The following is a 26,193-nucleotide window of genomic DNA, read 5'->3' as shown; positions in this document are numbered from 1 at the left end:
TGTTGCGAAATGCTGCCTAGGCAAAAAAAGATGAAAGCGTGCTTGTACATATTCGTGAAAAAGACTGTATAGCAATTGAGGTCTGCTACCACAGACCATGCTATGCTGACTACACCATGTTTCTTACAAGAAAACAACCTGCTGGGTAGGTTTATCTTTCAGAGATGATATTATTGATGGATACAGTTTGAGGTAGTTGCTGGGTAATATGCATTTTTATGCAGGGGTCTCATAGAATGAGTTATAGCACTATTCATCATAACCAAGATGCCGTCACTTACATCCCCACTAGAAATTATTGATTCAGCATGTGACAAAAGTGCCCAAATGTCCTCCAAATAATGAGGCCACTCTGAGAAAAAAGTGTAAAAGAATGAGAAATATCGAAGGAAATATTATTACCTATTCATTATTTCTGACAATCATAGAATTTTTATTCACTTATGTGCAGGTATCTCGTGGAGAACTTTTATCACATAGTTGGATACATATTTGAGACCAGAAAAACCATTTCAGAAAGTAGTTCCAAGATAGTTTCCACGAAAGTCATTTTCTAGGCATTCTACGTGTTACAGCTATTGGCCTGTAAGTATAATATTTAATTGCAATTAGTTGCCAATACGAGTCACGATATAAGGTTACTAAACCTGAAAACATCATTGAATAACACGTTAATTAAGAAATAAAAGCAAGTTTAAAAATGACTTCGGTTCTCCTTTAAGGCTGCTTTTGTCATTACATAACGATATCAGTAGCATTATAACTGAGGATTAGAATATAATCAAGCCAAAGCAAGCAGCAGGAAGCAATGACGGTTAACAATGACTGAGAACTGGGAGCGTTTATATACAAATCAGGTCCATAAATATTTAGACGTTGACAAAGTTATTGTTTTTTTAGTCGTCTATCACAGTATATTAGAGCTGAAATTAAATAATGGGGTGAACAGTGTCGGAATTACACCATTCACCCCATTATTTCACCCCCCTCCACACATATATCCTTTTTTAAAGGGACACAAAGTTATTGGACAGTTGGTTGCTCAGCTGTTTTATAGCCAGATGTGTGTTATTCCCTTATTATTTCACTTACAAGTAAGCAGATAAAAGGTCTAGAGTTGATTTCAAGTATGGCGTTTGGATTTGGAATCTGTTTCTGTTAACAATCAATCAATCTGAAGTCCAAAGAGCCTTCGCTGCCATCGAAGCTAGCTTCAGGGGTGAAAAAAAAACCCTTCAGAACAGAACACTTTCTCAGCGGATCTGTGTCAAAGTCAACGATCAAGAAACACCTTCACCAAAGTAAATACGGAAGATTTATCATAAGATTGGAAACCACTGGTGAGCCTTAAAATATCTTTGAAGCATACCACCTCATGCTATGGCATGGGCATGGACGGCTGCCAGTGGAACTCATTCCCTTTTATTTATTGATGTGAGTGCTGACAAAAACAGCAGGACGAATTCTCAAGTGTACAGGGCTATATTATCTGCTCAGATTCAGCCGAATGCTTCAAAATATACCGTAGTATTGGCTACTTCTTCATACTGCAGATGGATAATGACCCGACAAATACTTCAAAAGCAGCCCAAGATGTTTTTAAGGCAAAGAAGTGGAATTTTCTGCACTGGTCATGTCAATTGAGCTGCGCGTCAGACGCTGAAGGCAAACACCCCAAAAACAGGCAAGAACTGAAGACAGCTACAATAAAGGCATGGCAGAGTATCACCAGAGAAGAAGCCCAGTGTCTGGGGATGTCTATGGGTTCCAGGATTTGCAACCAAGTATTAAAAAGGACAATTTAATTACCTCGCCCGCTACGGAGTAAGCAGGGCGAGGTATTGTTTTCGGTCAGGTTTCTTTGTTTTTATTGTTAGCAACATTACGGGAAAACAGCTGGACCAATCTTCATGTAACTTTCAGGATAGATGGGCACTGGTCTTAAATAGAATCTCCAACATTTCGAGGGTCATCTGGTCAAGGTCAAAGTCACAGTGACCAAAAAGGTAAAAATAAATAAAAAAAAAAGCTCTGAGCTCAGACTGCAGGAGCGCTGCCTTGGAAAGACTCCTCCCACAAACACGCTGATTGCATCACTACCTGCCAGGTATACAAACTGACACCAAAATCCTAGTATATAAGGCTGTTGTTCTACCAACGCTTCTGTATGGCTCGGAGTCCTGGACTACTTATCGACGGCACATGAAGGCCTTTGAGAAATACCATCAACCCTGCCTCCGCCGTATCCTGGGTGTCAACTGGAAGGATCGACGAACAAATGTCAGTATCTTGGAAGAGTCCAAATGCACCAGTAGTGAAGCCATGGTGTTGCAAAATCAACTTCGTTGGTTGGGACGTCTCTTATGAATGAACGACTCTCGCCTTCCCAAGCAGCTTTTATTCGGCCAACTTGGCTTTCCAGCAAGATCGAAGGGAGGACAAAGGAAGCGTTTTAAGGATAACTTGAAAGCATCTCTAAAGTCCTGTGGTATTAGTGTTAACAACTGGGAGGATGCTGCTATTAGCAGATCCAGTTGGCGAAAGGCCGTCCATGAGGGTGTGTCCCACTTTGAGCTAGAAAGGCGAACCAAGGTCCTGGAGAAACATTTGCTGCGCAAGGAAAGGGAAAAGGCACCTTTACCGCACACTGCCGCTAATAATGCTACGTTTGCGGAAGGCTGTGCGCCTCCCGCATTGGATTGTTTAGTCACCTGCGGGTGCATAAAATCTAAACATTTTTTGGTGGACAATCTTACTCGCTATCGAGTGATCCCTGATGACTGACTGTCATGGGATGGTTTCTTGGTTCATTTACATATGCAGAGGAAGGGGGGGTTGGCCACGCCCATTTTTAAACCCCATTGATAAAAACTTCCCCGCTCTGGTGATTTATTATTATTATTATTATTATTACCTCGTCCGCTACAGACTAGACTAAAGAAATTGCTTTCAGACATGTTTGTGCTTATTACAGACACAAAGTGCGTTCCACTGAGCTCTAGCGCCAGGCCATTTCCGGGAAATAAGAGTTTGAGTCATGGCGACAGTGTGTGTATGTCAGCCTTGGTTCGAAGGTTTCAGTTTCAAAAACTGTAAAAGGTAAGAGTCGAATAATATAAAGTACAGACACTTGGTATATTTTACTAAAGCCTAGGTCACAACCGGACGTACGATTTTTTGGCCGTGCGATTTTTGGCGTTTCCCAAATCGCTGCATTTTTTTTTGTTCGTGGAGAAAGACGCACGTTGGCCGTAAGTTTGTCTTGCAACCTGAAAAAAACGTAAGCGCCCGTAGAGTTTGTTTGACATGACAAAGAACCTCTGCGGCCGGTCTGCGGCCAGTCTACGGCTCGAAAATCAGCACATCACATGCGCGCCCTCCATGCGTTTCTTGCGTTTTTTTGCACGTAGACCGGCCGTAGGAGCACGTACGGCCGGTTGTGACTGAGGCTTAATGTGATTTTTAAATTGCTCATTTTTGGATTACGCTTCATTTTTGTGCCTACTGCCTCATAGAGTACATATATCTGCTATATTTACTGTATGGACATGGGATCAGAAAACTATTTTATTTATAAGCAGTAGCCACGGCGGCACGGTGGTGTAGTGGTTAGCGCTGTCGCCTCACAGCAAGAAGGTCCTGGGTTCGAGCCCCATGGCCGGCGAGGGCCTTTCTGTGTGGAGTTTGCATGTTCTCCCCGTGTCCGCGTGGGTTTCCTCCGGGTGCTCCGGTTTCCCCCACAGTCCAAAGACATGCAGGTTAGGTTAACTGTCCAACTTGTCCAGGGTGTACCCCGCCTTTCGCCCGTAGTCAGCTGGGATAGGCTCCAGCTTGCCTGCGACCCTGTAGAAGGATAAAGTGGCTAGAGATGATGAGATGAGATGAGCAGTAGCCACATGGACCCATAGAGGACCCATTTGTTTTTCATGATATCTTCTTTCATATTCATCATAAGTGCTACCGGGTGAGATCTGTTTTGCCTGGCAACACTTGTTTAATTTATAATTATGCTTATGTCAGTTTGTTCAATTACTGTTGGGTGCGATCACCTGTAAAAAGTGCTAGAATTCCTACACTGTTCATGTGATTTGAATATAATTATACTCAAATTAAGGCTGAACTTCATTTCAACTCTGATTTTCTGTGGCAGACAGCTGAACTCGCAATAACGTGCTATCAATGTCCAGATATTTATGGACCTGACTGTGTTTTATACAATTTCATGACATTTATGTTTTTTATCTACTAATGCAGAGATTCTCAAACTGTGGTACGCGGGCTCCATTCTAGTGGTACGCCAAAGAATCACTTAATTAAATATAAATTTTAAAAAAAAGTGAAATACTATCCATAATATCCGAATGGATGAAAATATCTTATCAGCTGATGACAAGAAAATGAAAGGAGATACAAATTAAGTTAATAACTTAAAAAAGTTTGCAAGTGCTTCTGGGTAGCCATACGTAGCGTATGTACGCATTCCCGCCGGTTCCGCTGACAGACGGTTATCCGCCATTGGTAGACTAGGCTGTGATGGGAAAAGGTGGAGGTAGCTTTGCTAATTATGACGAGTATGTCATAATTACTATCGTGGCTTAAATCCGCGAATGGGAGTGTGGATCAGGAAAGAGGGAGAACTGAAGAGAACGTGTGTGAGCCAAGCGCGGATGCTAAAGACAGTGGCAAAACCAGCCCCAGAACTGCTAGCAAACGGCAGAAACCAGTGAGGAGGAAGTATGACAAAAAATACATAAAGCTGGGATTCATTTGGAGTGGGACAGAGGAGCTGCCCAGGCCGCAGTGTGTTGTATGCGGGGACGTTCTGAGCAATGAGTCCATGAAACCATCGCATCTCAAATGGCATCTTACAACCAAACACACAGCACTAAAGGACAAACCAATGGATTTTTTTTACGAAAACGTGATGAACTGAAGCAGTCCAAGTCCACCATTTTGTCCTATGGTACACCCGTAGCCAAAGCACAGGAAACTTCATATCGTGCCAGCCTCCTGATCGCCAGAGCCGGTAAGCAGCACACAATCGGGGAACTGCTATGTTTACCATTAGCCAAAGAGATGACACGTATCATGTGTGGAGAGAAAGCTGCCAGAGAGTTAAACTTTTATGTGCAATTAATTGTATTTGATTCATTATTTAAGTACAGTGTTTTATTTTCCTATATTTAAACACAGTGTTACTGTTCAAAGTACTGTGCGTAATGTTACAGTGGCCAACAATATTAAATATACTTGTTAAATAAAACCTCCGCCTTGTTTTTAATGAATACTTAGGCCTACTACGCTACTGCATTTTAATGTTGGTCATTATGGTGGTACTTGGACAGCCAAGTATTTTCTGAGGTGGTACTTGGTGAAAAAAGTTTGAGAACCACTGTACTAATGCATATGTGATTGTATAAGGCACTGCTAGAATTTTATAGTTTAACATACATCAGACATCAAACCAGGAGATTTCTGGGCAGGATAAAGATAGTATGGGTCAAGGAAAAACCTTCGTAATGATAATTTCTGACTGTGAGTATAATCTGAGCGCTCGTAAAAGGTAATGGTTTGATTTAAAATTGAATAAACTTCCGGCCTCAAATAACTCCGTCATTATTATAAGGTGATAGCAGATAGATTATAGTGAATGAAAAAGTCAGGCCAAGGTCAGTGACTCAGCTGTTACAGAGCTGATTTCTTTTCTCAGGTTCGCTTTTCTTCAGCATGTCTATCTGTCTGTGGGAGTTCACTGAACTTATTTGTACTTATTGCAGATGTTAGTTACTCTATCCCCACAGTGAGCGAGCAGTTGCAGAGTGAGTGTCCTCATAGCAAGCACACTTACTGATCTGAAAAGTGCATTGGATCACTTGTACTAGTCCTGGATTATGGATGGACAGATAGACAGGGTGGATACCGGGCCTAAACAATGGTTAAGTATAAGATTGAATATGATGCGTTTTCTGACTCGATCCACTGATTGGCTGAATAATATACAAGATTGAACAGGTAATAAGTTCTAAACATGTACATATACAAATAGGAGTCACGTTATAGAGCAGTCTTCTCAACCACTCTAATGGGCCGCGATTTTTTTTTCCCCCCAAGTTGAAGTTCATTTTTACTCATAGTAAGGTACAATTGCTGGGTTGCACTCAACATCACATCCGCCTCATTAAGCTACGGTCACTCTACAGCTTGCGATGCTTTGCGATGGGTTATCAATGAAAATGAGGCATTTTGGTGGCGATATACACGAGCTAAAACTTGTGGTCACACAGCACACGAACACTTGACTGTCACACCATCATGCACTTGAGTCTGGCGCAGCTCGAGCAGCCGCACACGCTCGCGGAGTGCATTGTGCGTGCGCTTGGGATCCGGACGTTATGGGAAACACCTGATACTGATTTGAGCGCGACCAGCACGCGAAGATACGGATACTTTTCACGTAGGCTTTGCGAAGTATCATCATTATCACGCTTGTTTCTAGCCATGTTTATAACACTGTTTAACCCATTGACGCCTGAAACGCCTGCAAAAAAACGTCTGCAAATGCCTAAGCCAGTTTTTAGAAAAGGTCCCCATCTAGTGTCGGCCGGGGAAGTTGGGTTTTGGATAAAACAGGCAGGGTGTAGTCTACGCTCTATCACATATGCCTACCTAACCTAACGTAGGCTAATAGTCACATCGCATTATAGGGCTTTACCCGAGTGCAAAATGAAAAAGTTGCAACAAACTAAATTAAGGTTTGGACAGCCAACAGAAGAGCAGGGAAAGAGAAGGAGGGAAGGTGAGAAAATATGTGACCCCTCACCGAATCCAGGGACACATGTCGGCCGAAACGAATCCGAGATAATCGCAAAAGAAGCATTTTTTTCGAAATTTGTTATTTTTGTTTTTTTCCATCATGTGCAAGTTGAGATCTTGAAGAATGCAATCAGTATTTCAGATAATAGATTGTTTTGTTGGAAAAGCATACATTTTTTGTTGCAAATTGTCTCGTTTTTGTCAGGACTGTAGCCTGCTGGGGGGTGTGGGTAAATTACCATATGGGCCATTCACATGATGATTTAAGTCATTTGGGGTTTTTTTCGCGAATCAGCTGTATGATACGAGCTGAGCTCGTGGCTACTTAAGCTGCATAGAGGCATGTAATTTCACTATGGAATGAGCAAGCTAAACAGAGCGCAGAGGAGCTGAAACACCGCGAAGCAAACAGACGCACGGTATTTACATCGGAGATGACCATTTCTAGCAAAAAAAACGCAACCTCGTTTTCCAGATTTGAATGGAATACTTGAATGATCGGATGATACACGGACGGTTCTAGGACTACTTTCCATCGGAGGCATTGATGTGTGCAAGGCGCCGTTTCTCTTTCTGATGGGGTGAGTTTATTAATCTAAGGCTGTGTGGTTATTTTTGCATGTAACGGAGAGTGTTGTGGTTTGGTTAAGCCTGGGTCACAACCGGACGTACGATTTTTTGGCCGTGTGATTTTTGGCGTTTCCCAAATCGCTGCGTTTTTTTTTTTGTTCACGGAGAAAGACGCGCGTTGGCCGTAAGTTTGTCTTGCAACTTGTAAAAACCGTAAGCGCCCGTAGAGTTTGTTTTACATGACAACGAACCTCTGCGGCCGGTCTACGGCTCGAAAATCAGCACGTCACATGCGCGCTCTCGTGCGTTTCATGCGCGCCTTCCGTGCGTTTCTTGCATTTTTTGCATGTAGACCGGCCGTAGGAGCACATACGGCCGGTTGTGACCGAGGCTTTACATGAAACTAGCATTGTGTTAGTTGTGTCATCATCGTGCTATCCTTCTTTCTTACGGTGTGAGTAATTTTTCAACCACAAAACGTTAAAGTATACTTTAGGACTTATTTTTGTACTTCATAATTGTGTTGGGCATACTTTGCATGGAAGGAAAATTTACGTGGTGATCTTTGTTTACATGAAAGTAGCATCGTGCTAGCTCGTAGGGGGTAGGGCTTTCCTTAATGTCATGCAGATGAGCACCATTATGTGCCCACCCTGCACCCAGAGTAGCTGAGATGGAAAACTTTGAGGGCGATTTTCTCCCTTTTCTGTTTTAAGAGGTATGCACTTTCAAAAGGCCACACATTCTTCAAATATTGTCAGATCTCCACATGGAAGGCATCATTGGAAAGCTTAGAAACTGTACTTTCTGAATCTGTCAATAACTCAAAATGCTCCTGGGCGGACATGTGTCCCTGGATTCCGTTATCTGACACATATTGTCAGTGCAGTGGCAGACCGTTCAGCGGTGTCATGCCAACTTTCCAAGGGGAAACGTTTCATTGTCATTGCCTATTACATTTTAGTTAGCATTTCGAGAAACATTCAAAACTACGTTGTCACAGGCAGCCCTGTGCAGGGCTGAGTAAACGGGCTTGTTCGAGTAACTCTCTCTCTCTCTCTCTTTCTCTCATAACTCTCTCTCTCACTCACTCACACACACACAGACACACACACATACACACACATAATACACTCTCACACACTCTCTCTAATACATAGTCTTCACACAGAACTAATAGCTCTACATTCTAATGTAATTTAAGATAATGAAATGTAAATAATGCCAATACTTCAGGTAGCTGAGCAATACACTCAGTTCAGTTTTGACTTTTATGTCAGACAAAACTCCACAGTTATGATGGCACAGTTTTAGAATTGTTGAAGTAAATGTGTTATGAGCCAAACTTACATTACAGGCAATGGTGAGAACACTCTGTTTCAGAGAATGCATGCAAATGGATCTCAATTCAAGACAGCCAGATAGACTGATGCCTTTACATTACTGCTCAGAATGTCTCTACACATACAGACACCCACAAATAACACACAAACTCTCTCAAGCTCTCTCTCACGCACACACTCACTCACACTATTATTATAAGGTGTAATACTAAAGCTTACAATTCAGCAGTTCACACCCTTTCTGTCATGTGTATGCTGCAATGTAAATAATGCCAATACTTTAGGTAACTGGTACTTTAGGTATGTATACTCAGTTCAAGAGTTCACTACTTTTCTACTTTTATGTCAGATAAAACACCACAGTTATGGTGCCACAGTTTTAGAATTGTTAAAATAAATGTGTCCTCCACCAAATCTATCCTTATTTATTTATTTATTTATTTATTTATTTAAGTTGTGCCGGGGGGCTTCGGTGCTGTCAGCCATGTTTGACCTCAGTATTTGAAAAATCCTGGCTACGGCCCTGCTCGAGCGAAGTACACTATATGGCCAAAAGTTTGTGGACACCTGACCATCATTCTCCAGGGATGAGAGTGGGTGGTCACCAAAAAAGCAGAAAACAAGATGGCGCCCAAAGCCGGGGATCTGGGAGGGATATCCCCCCAGGAAAATTTTGAAAAATAAGGCCTTACAAACCACTTTTCCTGCAATCTGAGCTGTAGTAGATAAAAAAAATCTGTTGTCTTTTTTATATATTTACATGAAAATATGTTTCAAATCAATATGAGTATTGTTTGAATTCAAAATAAAATCACATTCTACATTCAAGGGTATGGTTATAATTTATGATCAACAAAAATGACAAACTAAATTCACATTAAACGTAAGTTTTATTAATTATCAAAATGTTCATATATTAAATAAAATTTCTTAGGGAGAAAAGGTCAGTCACCCTACTGTATGTCCTCATTAGTTGCATATGATTTCAAAGTCTTTTGAAATATTTAAGTTTTCAAAACTGTCAGCATTAATTCAGATTTACTGACCATCATATACATGTTCAATGTATTAAATCAAACGAATGCTAAGTTTATGGGATAATGTCTATGCACACTTTATACAATTATTTATAGTTCACAGTCACTTCTCATTTTCATTTAATCATTTCGACGACTTCTTCAGCTTTTTGGCCAAAGACAAAAGCTTGTCAGTCCTCTCTGTTTTTTATACCAGCATCGATTTCACGTACCTTCGCTTCGTCTCGCTTGTCAATTGTATTCGGCATTTTGAGTAAAAAAGCCGATACGAAAGAGAAACGTATTTTTGAAGCGCAGCGACGATGAACACGTGCAAGTTTCAATAAAATAAAACGATGCGGGTACTTTTGTAAGAACTGTTATGATTGGCTTTTGTTCTCTCTCACACTCTTGTAACAACTGTTATGATTGGCTATCATGCTCTCGCCAGCGATGTTTTGGCCAATTACATTGTAGATAACACGTATTCTACCGCGAGACTTAGCGAGACTAAAGATGGCGAAAATGTAAACATGTAACATCGTCGTATGCTTGAGTATCACGAAGGAAGATACCCCAACCCCCCTCAATGAAAAAAACATCTCAACTGATTTGGCATAATATCGATTTTTGCTCAGAAAAAGCGGAAATCCGCCGAAAAGCGGAAAACTCTCAACCCTGATTCTCATATGTGCTTTTTGAACATCCCATTCCAGAGAGTGCTTGTGGGGATTTGTGTTCATTCAGCCACAAGAGCATTAGTGAGGTCAGACACTTGCCCCTTTTCCACCAAAGCAGTTCCAGGGCTGGTTCGGGGCCAGTGCTTAGTTTGGAACCGGGTTTTCTGTTTCCACTGACAAAGAACTGGCTTTGGGGTCAGAAAAACCGGTTCCAGGCTAGCACCAACTCTCTGCTGGGCCAGAGGAAAGAACCGCTTACGTCAGCGGGGAGGCGGAGTTGTTAAGACCAACAACAATAACAAGACTGCGGAAGATCGCCATTTTTAAGCGACAAGAAGCAGCAGCTGTACAAACGCGAAGTCTTCCATTATTATTATTATTGCTGTTGTTGCTGCTGCTGCTTCTTCCGTGTTGTTTTTGCTTTGATATTCGCGCCAAGGTTTATGCAAACGTAGCGACGTAACTGACATATACAGCGACGTAATGATGTATACAGCGACGTAACTGACGTATACAGCAACGTAATGACGTGGCTTCCCTTAGCACCATGAGCTATGGAAAAGCAAACTGGTTCTCAGCTGGCTCGCAAGTTGAACGAGTTGTGAACCAGCACCAGCACTGGCCCCGAACCAGCCCTGGAACTGATTTGGTGGAAAAGGGGTAACCGATGTCAGACGAGGGGTCCTGGGATGCACTCAGTGTTCAGTGGGGTTGTGGTCAGAGCTCTGTGCAGGACAATCAAGTTTTTCCACACCAACATTAGCAAGCCATGTGTTCACGGACCTCACTTTGTACATAAGAGCACTGTCGAGCTGGAACATGTTTGGCCTTTTTGGTTCCAGTGAAGGGAAATTGTAATGCTACAATATACAAAGACATCCTATACAATTGTGTGCTTCCAGCTTTGTGGCAACAGGTTGGAGAAGAACGACATATTGGCGTTATGGTCAGGTGACCACAAACATTTAGCCGTATTTTGTATCTGAGCTGTAGGTGAGAACCTGAAATGTCCACATCAAACTTCACGCAGTAGAGGCTGGTGATAGTAAGTGGTGTTACTTTACAACAGAATCTGGAACAGACAAAACACACTAATGTACACTGTTTTGTAGAAGGCTCTACTACTCACCACAGTGACCGCATCGTTGACAAGCGACTCTCCAAAGACGATGATGAAGAGCATCTCGTTAACATGGACCTCCTCGAACACAGCGAGCACTGCGACAGGATCCACAGCTGAGATCAGAGCTCCGAACAGCAGGAACTCCATCAGGCCTGCCTCCACTTTATCATCTACACACACAAGCACATGGATACAATCCCAGTCCCAGCTACTCCCTTTCTTCATCACTGTGCGATATGACATTTACAAACGCACTGACTAATTCAGTATAACCTTTACACTCCTGTCCCGTTTTATAACAACTCACCGATGACCCCTGCCTGCTTCACTCCATAGAGACAGAACCCTGTACAGAAGGCGTTCCACAGAGTCCCCACCACCGCATACATCAAAATGGCACCCAGGTTGTCGAAAAACAGGCGGGCAGGCATAAAATACCCAGCATCCCCCACTATGGTGGGGAGCAGGAAAAGGAAGAAGAGGCCTGGGTCCAGCTGGTAGAGCTGCTTCTTGCTGGCAATGAGCACCACACCACCCAGGACCAGACCCAACAGAATCAGCATGCAGCTTTCCGGGACCACCGTAGTAAAGCGCTGTGAGAAGTGGAACACTGAAAGAGATACAGGAAGTGAAATGAGCTTTTATACCTCACCATGGAGCCCTGAATGCGTAAATATAAGACAGTACAGGAGTTATAATTCAGATAGAGTTACAAATTGCACAAAAATGGTCGGAACATGTTCTGTACCAGGGGTTCTCAACCTTTTCTGCTTTAAGGCCCACCTATTCATCCTTGTAATGAGTCGGGGCCCATTAAAAAAAGATTTCCAATTATTTTGGCTCATGTATTCTATTAGAATCTAATAATTTATCGTAAAGTGTATGAATGGGATGCGACATCACTCCCTGTTACAGATGGGAGCCCAGGAATTAAATAAATGCAATAAAAACAAAGGTGTTTTTAATTGTAGGTATTGTATGGATGTAAAACTGTACGGATGTGCCAGAAGCCAACATAAAACCATGCATGCAGGTCATTCTCAGTCAAAAAGGATTAATGATCCAAAAGTGGAGTCTGGTCCATTAACACAAGAACTTATTGCCATGTTTGTTTCCAGCAAACAAGCAAGTTATTAAAACCAAGAAGTACACTCAAAAGAAGTGGATACAGAAACCACTCAATGGGATTAGATCCTTACACGCTAACAAAGAAGGATTTTTCCTATGAAAGAAAGATTTACTCGCTAAATTTGACATTAGTAGAATAAATTTTGATCCCGTTGTAGCCGGAACTAAATACAAAGACAATAGTTATGCATACTATTAATTAACTTAATGTGAAAATAATCAACAGATTTTTTTTTTGTTTAAAGATTGTGTATAATTTTAGCCTTTTGTATTTGTAATTATTTGTATCTGTACATGCACGACCCCACCAGCTCTGCTGATCAACTTATCACCTTTAAATAAAGTCATTCATTCATTCATTCATTCATTCTGAGCTGGAAAATTATCCATCCGTTGAGTTCCTCAACATCTCAAACTACATGGTGCTGCAGACATCGTTCTACATGGACAAACAGATGAAAACCTGGAAGAGCATGGAGGAGAACAACTTTTAATATGTGGCTGGGTTAAAGATCTGAGGATCAGGACACTACAAAATACATCCCGTATCATTTTTGCCCGGGTAAGGAGGAATTTCTGGGCTTTGTACGCGTCATTGCAATGGTTGCTAGGATGCTAGAAGTTTTAGTATCGGGTGTAAACAAACCACAGCTGTTCGATTCTCAATCCTCCCTGCTCTTCTCTTCCAGCAGGCATCACAGATCCATAGAATTTACCCACAAATGTATTTATTTATTCTGCCCACTGCTCATGTGCTCTGTGTGTGTGCACATGCACACGGGGGTTAAATGCAAAGGAGGAATGTGACAATAATAAAGACTTGTTCTTCTTAATTTACCCACATGTATCTATTCTAGGCAGCACGGTGGTGTAGTGGTTAGCGCTGTCGCCTCACAGCAAGAAGGTCTGGGTTCGAGCCCCGTGGCCGGCGAGGGCCTTTCTGTGTGGAGTTTGCATGTTGTCCGCGTGGGTTTCCTCCGGGTGCTCCGGTTTCCCCCAAAGACATACAGGTTAGGTTAACTGGTGACTCTAAATTGACCGTGAGTGTGAATGGTTGTCTGTGTCTATGTGTCGGCCCTGTGATGACTTGGCGACTTGTCCAGGGTGTACCCCGCCTTTCGCCCGTAGTCAGCTGGGATAGGCTACAGCTTGCCTGCGACCCTGTAGAACAGGATAAAGCGGCTAGAGATAATGAGATGAGATGTATTTATTCTACTTGAAAGGTGTGCGTCAAACCAGCTACCGGATTTGGGCCACGACAACATCCTGAACTATTTAGTATTTGGCTTCAAACTTGAAAAAATTTCATGGCCCACTAGATGGTGCTTCGTGGCCCATCGAGAAAGACCGTTCTATATAAAAAGAGATGCCATATTTGTATGAAATATGATAACTCTTAACATCTGTTACTACTTAATTACTGTTAATTTTGTTTGACATTAAGCTGCATTGCTGTATTTCAACAAAAGAGGGGAAAAAAGTCACTTTTGTAATCCAGATAAAGTGGCAAAGCTGCTTCTTGATTTCTTTCCGTTAGAAAAACTGCTTCAATAAAACAGAAATTCATTTTTAAAACTGAGTAAACATCTCTTCCTGAGCTGACTTGGCTTAATAAGGTTAAGGAACTCATAATGTAAATTTATCCATGTACAAAAATAAATTGTTTAATATGATTTTAGAAGCACCCAGGAAACAGGTACAGGTCATTTGAACCTGTGCACTAACAAAGTAACAGGAGGGGATTCATGGTGACGTTGATTAAAATACACAACCAGTGAGCTGGCAATGATACTTGAAGTACATGCGGTGCTGCACGTAGTTGGAACTAAAAACTGAAAGAGGTGACTGTGGTCATAAGCACTTAACTGATGAATACTACTATTCTGCAACATGTAAGAAATTAAACACTCAAAGGCACGCTGTTACAGGAAAACCAGAATGTCAAGGACGTAGTAGCTCATCTGGCCTGCCATCAAAACAACCGTGATGACCAAAACATCAAACAGAACTGAAATGTGACAATACCAACCTCCATGACAAACTGTTTACAACATCTCATCTCATTATCTCTAGCCGCTTTATCCTTCTACAGGGTCGCAGGCAAGCTGGAGCCTATCCCAGCTGACTACGGGTGAAAGGCGGGGTACACCCTGGACAAGTCGCCAGGTCATCACAGGGCTGACACATAGACACAGACAACCATTCACACTCACATTCACACCTACGCTCAATTTAGAGTCACCAGTTAACCTAACCTGCATGTCTTTGGACTGTGGGGGAAACCGGAGCACCCGGAGGAAACCCACGCAGACACGGGGAGAACATCCGCACAGAAAGGCCCTTGCCGGCCACGGGGCTCGAACCCAGACCTTCTTGCTGTGAGGCGACAGCGCTAACCACTACACCACCGTGCCGCCCCTGTTTACAACAAAGGACTAAATTTTGTTCCCCAAGGGAAGATCGACCCAAAACATCAATCAGAACTGAATTCGCATAATAAATGAGAGAAGAGATACAATTCTAGTCAGAAGAAAATTTGTTAAGTTGAACTAATTTGTTCGCCAAAAATTGACAATACAATGACCAAGTTTTGTGCAGAAGGTTGAGTTTTTTCAAATAAAACAAACAATCAGAACTGAAATCTATTAAAAATACAGAGAGGAGATACGATTTAACTGAAAATAAACAAAGATGTAAACAACAGGAAAATCAACAAACAAACGACCAAGTTTTGTTCCCCGAGGGAAGCTCGACCCAAAACATCGATCAAAACTGAAATCGGGTGAGAACTATGAGAGGAGATACAATTCTAATAAGTAGTCCCAAAATTCGTTACGCTGACCTAATTAGCAGTTCGTTAGCAAATAATTTGACAATACAACGACCAAGTGTTGTGCAGAAGGTCTAGGGCCCAATCCCAATTCTAATTTCTACCCCTACCCCTCCCCCTTCCCCTCCCCCTTCCCCTTGGCCCTTCCCCTTGAAACTGAGCTACAAGGGATAGGGCTTGAAATTCAACCCTTACGTATTGGGATAGCCCTTCAACGATCGCATACGTCATCGCGTACCTCCGTCAGCGTTTACGTTAGCAAAACGCGACCAAATGCGTCATTGGCTGCGACCAGCCGCTACAGTCAGAGCCAGAAATCTCTGCTGGCAGGGTGTGATTTGTTAACTAACACCACTGAATGGGATATCTTTGGCGCTTCGTGCACCACATCCGACAGAATGAGGTGTCAGAACACTCATGTAAACAATAAAAGCGAGAATAACAGAACAAAACGTACGCAGTCAAGCAACCGAAAACAATACTCACTCCCAAAGCTTTTTAGCAGCAGCTTGGATTTCAGAAATCGCTGCTCATTCTCAGCTCGAAAGCGAATCAAGCGGCGTGTTTCCTCTGGATAACAACTTAAAACACGTAAATAATGGAGAAAATACATTTATGACAATCTTTCGCCGCGGGAACCGCCATCTTTCTGAAATCCGCATGAAATCTCGCTGAAATCCGCATGGCATTGTGGGAAATCACTCAAACCCCTTCATTCGGAGTCAGCTCCAGGAAAATCTCCGTTTGGAGGGGTACAGAAGCCCTACCCCTTCCCCTACCCCTCCGCGTTAACTGGGATTGGGATACCCCTACCCCTTCATGTGAACGCGCAAAATGGAGGGGAAGGGCCAAGGGGTTGGTCCAAGGGGTGAAATGGGATTCGGCCTAGTTCTTTCAAACAAAACAATCAGAACCGAAATCCATTGAGAACTGAGAGAGGAGACACGATTTAACTGAAAATAAACAAAGTTGTAAACAAATTGTTTACAAGAGGAAAATCAAACAAACAAGTTTTGTTCCTCAAGGGAAGATCGACCCAAAACATTGATCAGAACTGGAATCGGATAAGAAATAAGACAGGAGATAAAATTCTACTGAGAGACCTGGAAAATTTGTTAATTTGGCCTAATTAGTAACTCATTAGGAAAAACTTGACAAAACAACCACCAAGTTTTGTGCAGAATGACGAGTTCTTTCAAACAAAACAATCGGAATGGAAATCCGTAGAGAACTGACGGAGGAGATACGATTTCACTGAATTGTGGACGACGGACGCCACGCCATGGCAACAGCTCATCAGCCTTATTACCAGATTGTGGTAATCATGGCACATCCCAAAAAGTTTTATCCATCTTATACAGACCTGTTTACCCCAAATTTGCCCTGTCAGTAGTCTTGCAGTATCTTGTCAGTAGTTTTGGTAAGCTGTCAGTAGGAATTTTACTGGGGTCCAATCTATGTATTGTATCGAAGACAAAAAGTAGAAAGCAGCCTATTAGATAATAGTACTCATTCAAGTTGAAAGTAAGTGATAGATTACATGAACAAAATTTTAAAAATTAAAATCTAGCACTGGTCTTATTTTTTCTGTCAAGTTAAGCACCTGTGAGAACCAAAAAGCAAACCCATGTAAGATTCTAGATCTGCTCCATAATCCTCATATTACCAAGCCTAGACTCTAAGGCCAAGTTTACATTAGACCGTATCTGTCTCGTTTTCTTCGCGGATGCACTGTCCGTTTACATTAAACCGCCTGGAAACGCCAGGAAACGGGAATCCGCCAGGGTCCACGTATTCAATCCAGATCGTGTCTGGTCCGGTGCTGTGTAAACATTGAGAATACGCGGATACGCTGTGCTGAGCTCTAGCTGGCGTCGTCATTGGACAACGTCACTGTGACATCCACCTTCCTGATTTGCTGGCGTTGGTCATGTGACGCGACTGCTGAAAAACGGCGCGGACTTCCGCCTTGTATCACCTTTCATTAAAGAGTATAAAAGTATGAAAATACTGCAAATACTGATGCAAATACTGCCCATTGTGTAGTTATGATTGTCTTTAGGCTTGCCATCCTTCCACTTGCAAGTGGTAAGTGATATGCACTGAGATCACACACACAGCGGCTCAGTCCCAAATCACTGCTCGTGCGCTATACTTGCGCGCTCTGTGAGCTGCGCAGGGCCGGAGTGCGCACCCTCCAGAGGGCACTCGCTGTTCAGGGCGGAGTGATTTGGAGCGCAGGATGCCTGCGGAGCTGAGCGTATCCGTGTATTGGCGTTGCTATGTGCACGCGAATCGTGTATTGGCGTTGCTGTGTGCACACTAATCGTTTTAAAAACGTTAATCTGATGATCCGCTGATACGGTCTAATGTAAACCCCACCTAAGGTCTACTTGTTGACTCCTCATACATTTCATTATTTCAGTATCTCTGAAATAACCAGAAGACTAGCATTAATACTTATTTAGGATGCTACAATAAGAAAAAATATTTCAGAGACCATACTATGCTCTAATAGGCTACTTAATACTTGATTGGCAGCTATACTGATCTCACACTCTTTACTAACAAATCACAAGTCATTGATACCTGGCAACTTAACAAAACAAGAAAAAAAATGTCAACATCAAAAAAGTTTAATTTCAAGTTAACAAAGTTTGACATTGGTTAATAACTGAACATGCATTTATGGCAACTCAATTATGGCATTCAATGTCAGGATATGCTAAACATTTAACAAAGTCAATAAAACATTTTAAAATTTAACTTTAAAGGAACAAATTATTTTCACAAACACATGACGGACAAAAAATGATCTGTAGCTTCTGAATAAGAGTTCATTCAAAACATGTTGAATTGTTCCAATATTGTCATGCTATCTATGAAACATTTGGCAACATTTCGGCCATAAATCGTAGTTTTTGGACAAGAATTCGTAGTCCGTATTTTGTTTTGAAAAATCGTAGGAACTACGGACAAATCGTAGGAGTAAACAGGTCTGCTTATACCACAGCAGTTTGCCGATGATTACAAATGTTTTCTTCATTAGACAACACCACATCATAATTTTTATCCATTTATAGTTACATTTAATGTTGTGGAATACACCCATACACCTGCTGTTCTGTGCAGTTCTCTAATCAGCCGATCCCTTGACAGCATAAAATCATGTAGATACAAATCAAGAGCTTCAGTTAATGTTCACTTCACACATCAGAATGGGAAAAATTATAATCTCAAAGTGTGACTTTCTTTCACTGTGGTATGGGTGTTGGTTTCAGCCAGATGGACTGGTTTGAGTATTTCAGAAACTGCTGATCTCCTGGGGTTTTCACACACAAACAACAGTCTCTAGAGTTTACACAGAATGGTGCGAAAAACAAAAAACATTGAGTGGGCGACAGTTCTGTGGGTGGAAACAAGGGCCATCCTTAAAAAAAAATCCGTTTCCTGTCCACCGGGTGAGCAAAAAAATTTTCAGTCGGGAGGGAGGGATTTTTTTTTTTACTATATGGATGGATAAGAAATCGCAATGCTGTGTTTGCTTTTTCTTTCAGTACTTTTTTATTACAAAAGCAGACACATTTAATAAAATATGACAGTTTAATCAACTGAAACTTGTACAAAAACTTTAAGTTAGCATTTTAAATGCTGACTGCAACATTTGCAAAACTTTTACAAAGGTACTTAGAATGTCCGACACACGGACTTTTTGTAGTTCTAAATCGAGCGTTAGGCCTAGTTCGGATTAAATTACACTATTAAAATGATCACTGAATGATTTGTTTTTCTGAATCTTTACTATTTTGTTGTTCGCTAGAATACCATTTTACGATTTCACACTTAAGCAAATGTTTGAAAACTCCGGATCTCCTTCCTTCATGGTGGCTGCCATTTTTTTGTGCCGCACGGCGCATGCGCAGAGCTGATTCAGTTCAGAGTGCGCGCGCACTCGGCGGAGGCAGTAGTGTGTCGGAGGGAACAGAAGCAGAGATGACGCTTATTTTGTCTCTGGTAAACCAGTCTTCTCTCGTTCAATTACGTGCTGGCATCAAAAGACACCGTTGGTTGTAAATGAAACCAAACTGAGTGGTTGGAGTGTATTTTCATACACAAATGGATAAATGTTCGCTGAGTGTTTAATTGTGTAGCCCCACTGCAGACCGTTGTCGTTGTTAATTCATAGCATGCTCAGCTGCGTGAATGTGTCATGCACCGAAAATAAGAGATTTACAAGCCAGGGACGCCTCATGATGCAATACGCAAGAAAAGAAAGAAGATTTACTGCCATTTTACTTTGTATTTGAGTAAAGTGAATAAATAAATGGTCTGTGGAAAATACATTTAATCCTGGGAACTGCGTGCACAGGAGTTTATTTTGTGTTTACTCCCCCGGCTGGCTAGTATGAGCCTTAGTGGAAAGCCCTGGGAATGCGTAAATGTAAAATTCGATTTTAGATTTACGAACCCGAAAAAAATGTCGAAAAACCGGCGTTAAAAAAAAAATTTCAACCGCACAAACTGCACTCACCTGGCCGGTGGACTGGAAACAGAACATTTTTTAATAATGGCCAAATGTCTGATTGAGAAGAGAGGTCAGAGGGAAATGGCCAGGCCTGACTTTCCCAAAAGCATCGTAGCACAAAGATCATTGTTAAATGGTAGAGCAAGCAGCGCGATGAATGCTCTCTCTCCTAGTTAAAGGAGATACGCAGAACCTTTATTTTTAAATAAATTTCTGAGTGGATAGTACCCTTACCACTCTTGTACCCTTGACTCTTGTATGCTGCATAGATGGGAATAAAAAATATATATTTTTGAGAGTTAAAATCGACGCAAAGTTGGCATTCGAGCTGCCCCGCTGAGCCAGCCAGCCCTGACCGCGTGACGTCACAGCGGTAACCGGTTTTAAGGCCGAGGCCTTTTACAGCTACAGACCAAAGTCATGTAAATAAAAATTTATGGTGAAAGTAAGAAATACTGTTACCGATTTGCTCAACTAAGACTGATTTGACTTCATTGATTGTGGGTTGACTCTCATTAAAACAGGATGGGTGTTATAACTTATGCAACATACATGTACATGCATGCATTTTCACTGATAAAACTTAAAAGGCTCATTAAATAATCAGATGAACTGAGACAATCACATTCTGAAGCAAATTAAATAATCTTATACCGGTAACTTAAACACACAATACAAGTTACATGTATTAATCTAAATGCCGGTAAACAACGAGTGTTGCTGTTTTTGTTGTTTTGTAACCAAATGAGAGTCGCTTCTTACCCGTCTGTGTTCTCGCTTCTTGAAGGCCGACCTTGTGGCCGATTGTTTTGAAACAATCTGACTTTCAGTTGTTCGTTCAGTTCTCCGTTCATTCGCTTCTTCCACGTAAGGGCGAGATATTGCTGCTGAGGCAAGCATATCCAGCGGAGAAATCTGACGGCTGCTCCACTCATTCTCCATTTTCTCCATACTGAGTACTCCGCCATAACTGCTCAGTTCAGGCAATTACTAAAACCTGGGACGGGATGTCACCAGTTTTATCAACAACCGCCCGAGCGATAATGTGTCCCGTCTTGTCCTGGGTTTTAGCAACAACCCTCAGCTCACACTCCAGGAGAACTGGTGCAACTGAACTTACGTCCCTTTTCTTGTAGTTTTCTTTTCCTTTAATTGTTGGTACTGCACCCTCTTTCAATACGTGCTTAGAGCCAACGCTCCTCAACAGATCAGAGGTCTCGTACGAGTCTTCAGTAAAGTGTGCAGAGCAGAGGAGAGACCACTTCGTAGGCGCCCGATGTGCTTGTGAATTTCTCGCAAAACGCATCCAAATCTTTGCAGTTTGAACATTCTTGGGCCATGAATGCAACGTAAATCCACCTTCTGTCGTGTTGCTGCACCAACCAGCAACACATCTACGTGGCATGGCGATAAATTAGCTCAAAATGGAGGATCGGAGTTGCAGTCAGCTCTGTGTTTTAGTATAGCGGAAATGGCGATGAGACCGATAGCCTTCCTGCTGTGATGTCACAGATGTCAAAAAGTCATTCAGACTGCTACCTATATAAATCATTTTAAATAAAAATTACTATATTAGATTTATTGTTAACGCTTAAAACCATTTCTGTGCCATTCTTGAGGTCTCAAGGCATTTATAAATGAAAAGTGAGGCCATGGTTCTGCGTATCTCCTTTAAGATGTTCTTAGCGTTAAGAGGCTTTTGGGAAACCCACCTCCAGATTGGTTCGAGCTGCCAGGATGGATATAGCAACTCATAGCAACTCTTTACAACCATAGTGAGCAGAAAAGCATCTCAGCATGCAACAGCAGAAGAACACACTGGGTTCCACTCCTGCAGCCAAGAACAAGTTCCTATTACAGTGGCCGGTGAGTATACTGTATATCCAAGCACAAGATTTATAGAATAACCTTATGGATTTAAAGGTGCTATAACAAAACCAGTGTCTCTTAAGTGTATGTGGCGTAAAGTAAGCGAGTACACACAAAATCTGTTTGCTGAATGAACATCTAAGCTATATTGATGCCAAGCTTTTAAATGAAACTGTCACACACACACACATGATACACATTAAAACAAGAGGAACCCGTGTGTGTGTGTGTGTGTGTGTGTGTGTGTGTGTGTGTGTGTGTGTGTGTGTGTGTGTGTGTGTTTCCTCGAGGCTTCGCTTCAAATGAAATATTTTGGGAAATGGAGTAATTTGCACGAAAGACAAGTCCAAAGTACAACTAACTGCCAACTAATGTAATTTAAAGCATCCTAAGGTCGTTCAAATTTCACAGAGTGAAACCAATCTATCGTGGAAACTCTCTACATGGATAGTGTAACAAATAATCACGTGACATGATGACGTGAATACAGGTTGTCTCCTTCATAAAGTCGAAATGAATACAGAGAGAGAGAGAGAGACAGGATGAAAAACTAATGTGCTGAGAGGAGCAGGAGGGTAATGGTCGTGTCTAATGGCAGTAATTATTCATGTTTTTCATGGACAGAGGGATTAGAGCACACAAACACGCCTCCACCAGGGACACATCAATCAGCCCTGTATCATGAGTCATATATCAGCGCACAGAACAACACTCTCACACACACTCTCTCTTTCTCATACACACATACAACATACTATCCTTTCATTCCCATCCTTTAACCTACACACACAAACACAATCCTGAAACAATATACGTGCGGATTTAAAGGCAAATGTTTCCAGTTTGGTTGATGCTTTCAAGCCATGGAGAGAAAAAGAGAAAGGTAATTTCTATCCATCACGCTGAGCCCCAACTACACTTTCACAAACAGACTAAGGCTTTTAGATTGCAATTGTTCTGGAGCAGACGGGCCATTAAAGCTCAGCGCCTGCTTCCGCCAATCAGATAAGAGCTATAGTGCTGTAATAAAGGTTATAATTAAATGCTCTATTAAGTAAATCGTGTCCCTTTATCATCACACAAGAACAGGGCATGCAGCTAAGACATATTATTATTTATTCTATCCACATTCACTGGATGAGCAATCACACGCTCTGACTCTGACTCTACTACTCGGCTATCAGCTCATATACCATGAATAGAGGAAAAACAAAATGGTGGCACACATCAAGTCAGATATACCACTTTATCAAGTATTTAAAAGAAACAGAAATGGCTAAATAAAATAATATAGTCCTATCCCCCTACCATAGCAATCACGTGCTCTGATTGGCTACTCTACTACCGTACTAGGCTATCAGCTCATATACCATGAGTAGAGAAAAACAAAATGACGGCGTGTGTTGCTGAACCATCCGAAGACGAAATAAAAACTCTACTCGCAAACAAAACCCCCCAAAATAAAAAAAAATAAGCAACAAAATTAAAAAAAAAGTATTCGATGGTATGAACGTATCTTTTTTTATTTTTCAAGAATTATTATTATTATCACATTTTTCACAAATTGCTCCTGTCATTTCGCCGGTTTGTTTACATCCTAAGCAGAAATTATTTTGTCGGACGTTTTGTATAAAGTTTTTATTTATCAAATTTGCAAAAAATAAAAATGCTCCGTTTCTCAAAATCCAGTGAATTTGGACAGAATAAAACAGTTATTCCACTCAATAGAGTCGTACATGAGCTTATAGCAAACTCGGCAGCTATCAGCTCATATACGACTCGATTTCGTGGAATAAGTGTAAAATATATCACATATAAAGCATTCCAGTACAAATAGGTTTGGGTTTGTTGTTTATTTTCTAATAGATGTGAATGCATAGAAATTAACACCACATGTTCTTTTACACATTAGCCAAATGATTTAAAGCAAATGCATTAATTCCTACAACAAACCAAACAATCCAAGCCACAGAAATGGTTGTAAGATGTAGCTTTCGGACATATTATAGGTTGTGGAACACTTCTTAGACGCGACCCATTATCCATCTTAAAAAGTGTGTATCATTAACGGCTCTGAATCAACAAACTTTTTTTTTTTTCCCTGTTTCTGTACCAAGCCTCCAGGCCTTAAAATCAGATTACCATTCAGATTCCCTCAGGAGATGCTGTTGCTCAGCACAGGTACGTCGTCAGTCTCATGAGGCAGCAGGTGCAGTAAATATTGACCTTGGTTTTGGTTTGTAATGAGTTGAGCATCTTTTGGCACTTTACAGAATTACAGAACAACATGGCAGAAATTCAAGAAAACAGGACAGATGTGACAAGAAGTGAAAGGACAGAAGATACAGGGAAATAAAGCAAGTGCCAAAAGGTAACATACAGTATGAATCAGTTGGGATTGACAGCGTCCTTCACTTTATGATGTGAACAGCCGCTGTAATTATCTTTTTGAATAAACATTTACTTTAAGGATAAGGACAAGAGGACACGATGGGAGTCACCGCCGTGAACAACAGCTGCTGCTGTGGGTGATGTCCTATATGATAAGGGTGAAGTAATAATTATTTTACTTGCACAGATGACGAGTTGGGAATTTTGATTTGCTTTTTTGTTGTTGTTGTTGTTGTTGTTGTTGTTGACTGAGTGAAAGTGGGGCTAAGACCTGATGCAAAGCTGAGCTGTGATTGCAGGGTTCTCCACTTTTGAAAAATAAAAGGTGGTGGCGGGGGTTTGGGGGCCGCCTAGGTCCCCAACGGGGTCCAGGGGCAGAGCCCTGGTGGGGGGCCCTGACGGACTTTGGGCTTTTTTGACAGTGAAACTGGCCAATAAATGGATAGGAAATGCTCAATCATTGTTCAAATCTCATCTCATCTCATTATCTCTAGCTGCTTTATCCTTCTACAGGGTCGCAGGCAAGCTGGAGCCTATCCCAGCTGACTACGGGTGAAAGGCGGGGTACACCCTGGACAAGTCACCAGGTCATCACAGGGCTGACACATAGACACAGACAACCATTCACACTCACATTCACACCTACGGTCAATTTAGAGTCACCAGTTAACCTAACCTGCATGTCTTTGGACTGTGGGGGAAACCGGAGCACCCGGAGGAAACCCACGCGGACACGGGGAGAACATGCAAACTCCGCACAGAAAGGCCCTCGCCGGCCACAGGGCTCGAACCCGGACCTTCTTGCTGTGAGGCGACAGCGCTAACCACTACACCACCGTGCCGCCCATTGTTCAAATCATTTAACAAAAAATTAATACATTCGTACTGTACATATATCATCTTTATTGTCAATGTGAGACTCATTTGACATTTCCGTTGAGACTGATGCGCCTGTTGCGCATCCCTGAATTAATTATATATTTTTTTCTGTGTGTGAAAAATAAATGAACTTCCATGCATAAACAAAATACTCAGTTACAATAAATGCATACACTACCGTTCAAAAGTTTGGGGTCACCCAGACAATTTTGTGTTTTCCATGAAAAGTCACACTTTTATTTCCCACCATAAGTTGTAAAATGAATAGAAAATATAGTCAAGACATTTTTCTGGCCATTTGGAGCATTTAATCGACCCCACAAATGTGATGCTCCAGAAACTCAATCTGCTCAAAGGAAGGTCAGTTTTATAGCTTCTCTAAAGAGCTCAACTGTTTTCAGCTGTGCTAACATGATTGTACAAGGGTTTTCTAATCATCCATTAGCCTTCTGAGGCAATGAGCAAACACATTGTACCATTAGAACACTGGAGTGAGAGTTGCTGGAAATGGGCCTCTATACACCTATGGAGATATTGCACCAAAAACCAGACATTTGCAGCTAGAATAGTCATTTAGCACATTAGCAATGTATAGAGTGGATTTCTGATTAGTTTAAAGTGATCTTCATTGAAAAGAACAGTGCTTTTCTTTCAAAAATAAGGACATTTCAAAGTGACCCCAAACTTTTGAACGGTAGTGTACATTTTTTACAACACACATAATTAATGTTAATCGGGTGAAACCACTCCAATCCATGCACGAGCTGGTGCGCGTGCCCGAGACTGGCACTACAAAGCCACCGCGGCCTTCGTAGTTTGGGTCCTTGGACCCAGGAACCCGGAAGTCCTGCAGTAAACAATCACAGTGAAGCAACAGGAAAATGCAGCCTGCACAATCACAGATACGTAAAATAAAAGACCTGAACTTAACGTATGTGTGCGCGCTGTTATATGATTACTGTAACTGTGTATGGTCAGAAAAGACGATAGATAAGCGTAGCCTTTGCACAATAACGCTACAAGTAG

General features: G+C 41.7%; 1 protein-coding gene across 1 annotated transcript in view; it reads right to left on the bottom strand.

Annotated features, from left to right (window-relative positions):
* slc9a5 (solute carrier family 9 member A5) overlaps window positions 1–17,570 on the bottom strand; it is a 75,137-nt gene extending 57,567 nt beyond the window's left edge. The window contains exons 1-3 of the mRNA XM_060912076.1: window positions 17,482–17,570; window positions 11,853–12,155; window positions 11,552–11,715 (exon numbers count right to left, since the gene is read on the bottom strand). Coding sequence (XP_060768059.1) covers window positions 11,552–11,715; window positions 11,853–12,155; window positions 17,482–17,542 — 528 coding nt within the window. The 5' untranslated portion in view covers window positions 17,543–17,570. The remainder of the gene's footprint in view (window positions 1–11,551; window positions 11,716–11,852; window positions 12,156–17,481) is intronic.
* Window positions 17,571–26,193: the final 8,623 nt, after the last annotated feature.

This window comes from Neoarius graeffei, chromosome 27, assembly GCF_027579695.1.
Source record: "Neoarius graeffei isolate fNeoGra1 chromosome 27, fNeoGra1.pri, whole genome shotgun sequence".
NCBI classification, from domain to species: Eukaryota; Metazoa; Chordata; class Actinopteri; order Siluriformes; family Ariidae; genus Neoarius; species Neoarius graeffei.
Note: the sequence above shows the minus strand (reverse complement) of the source record. Positions and strands in the feature narration are given on the sequence as shown.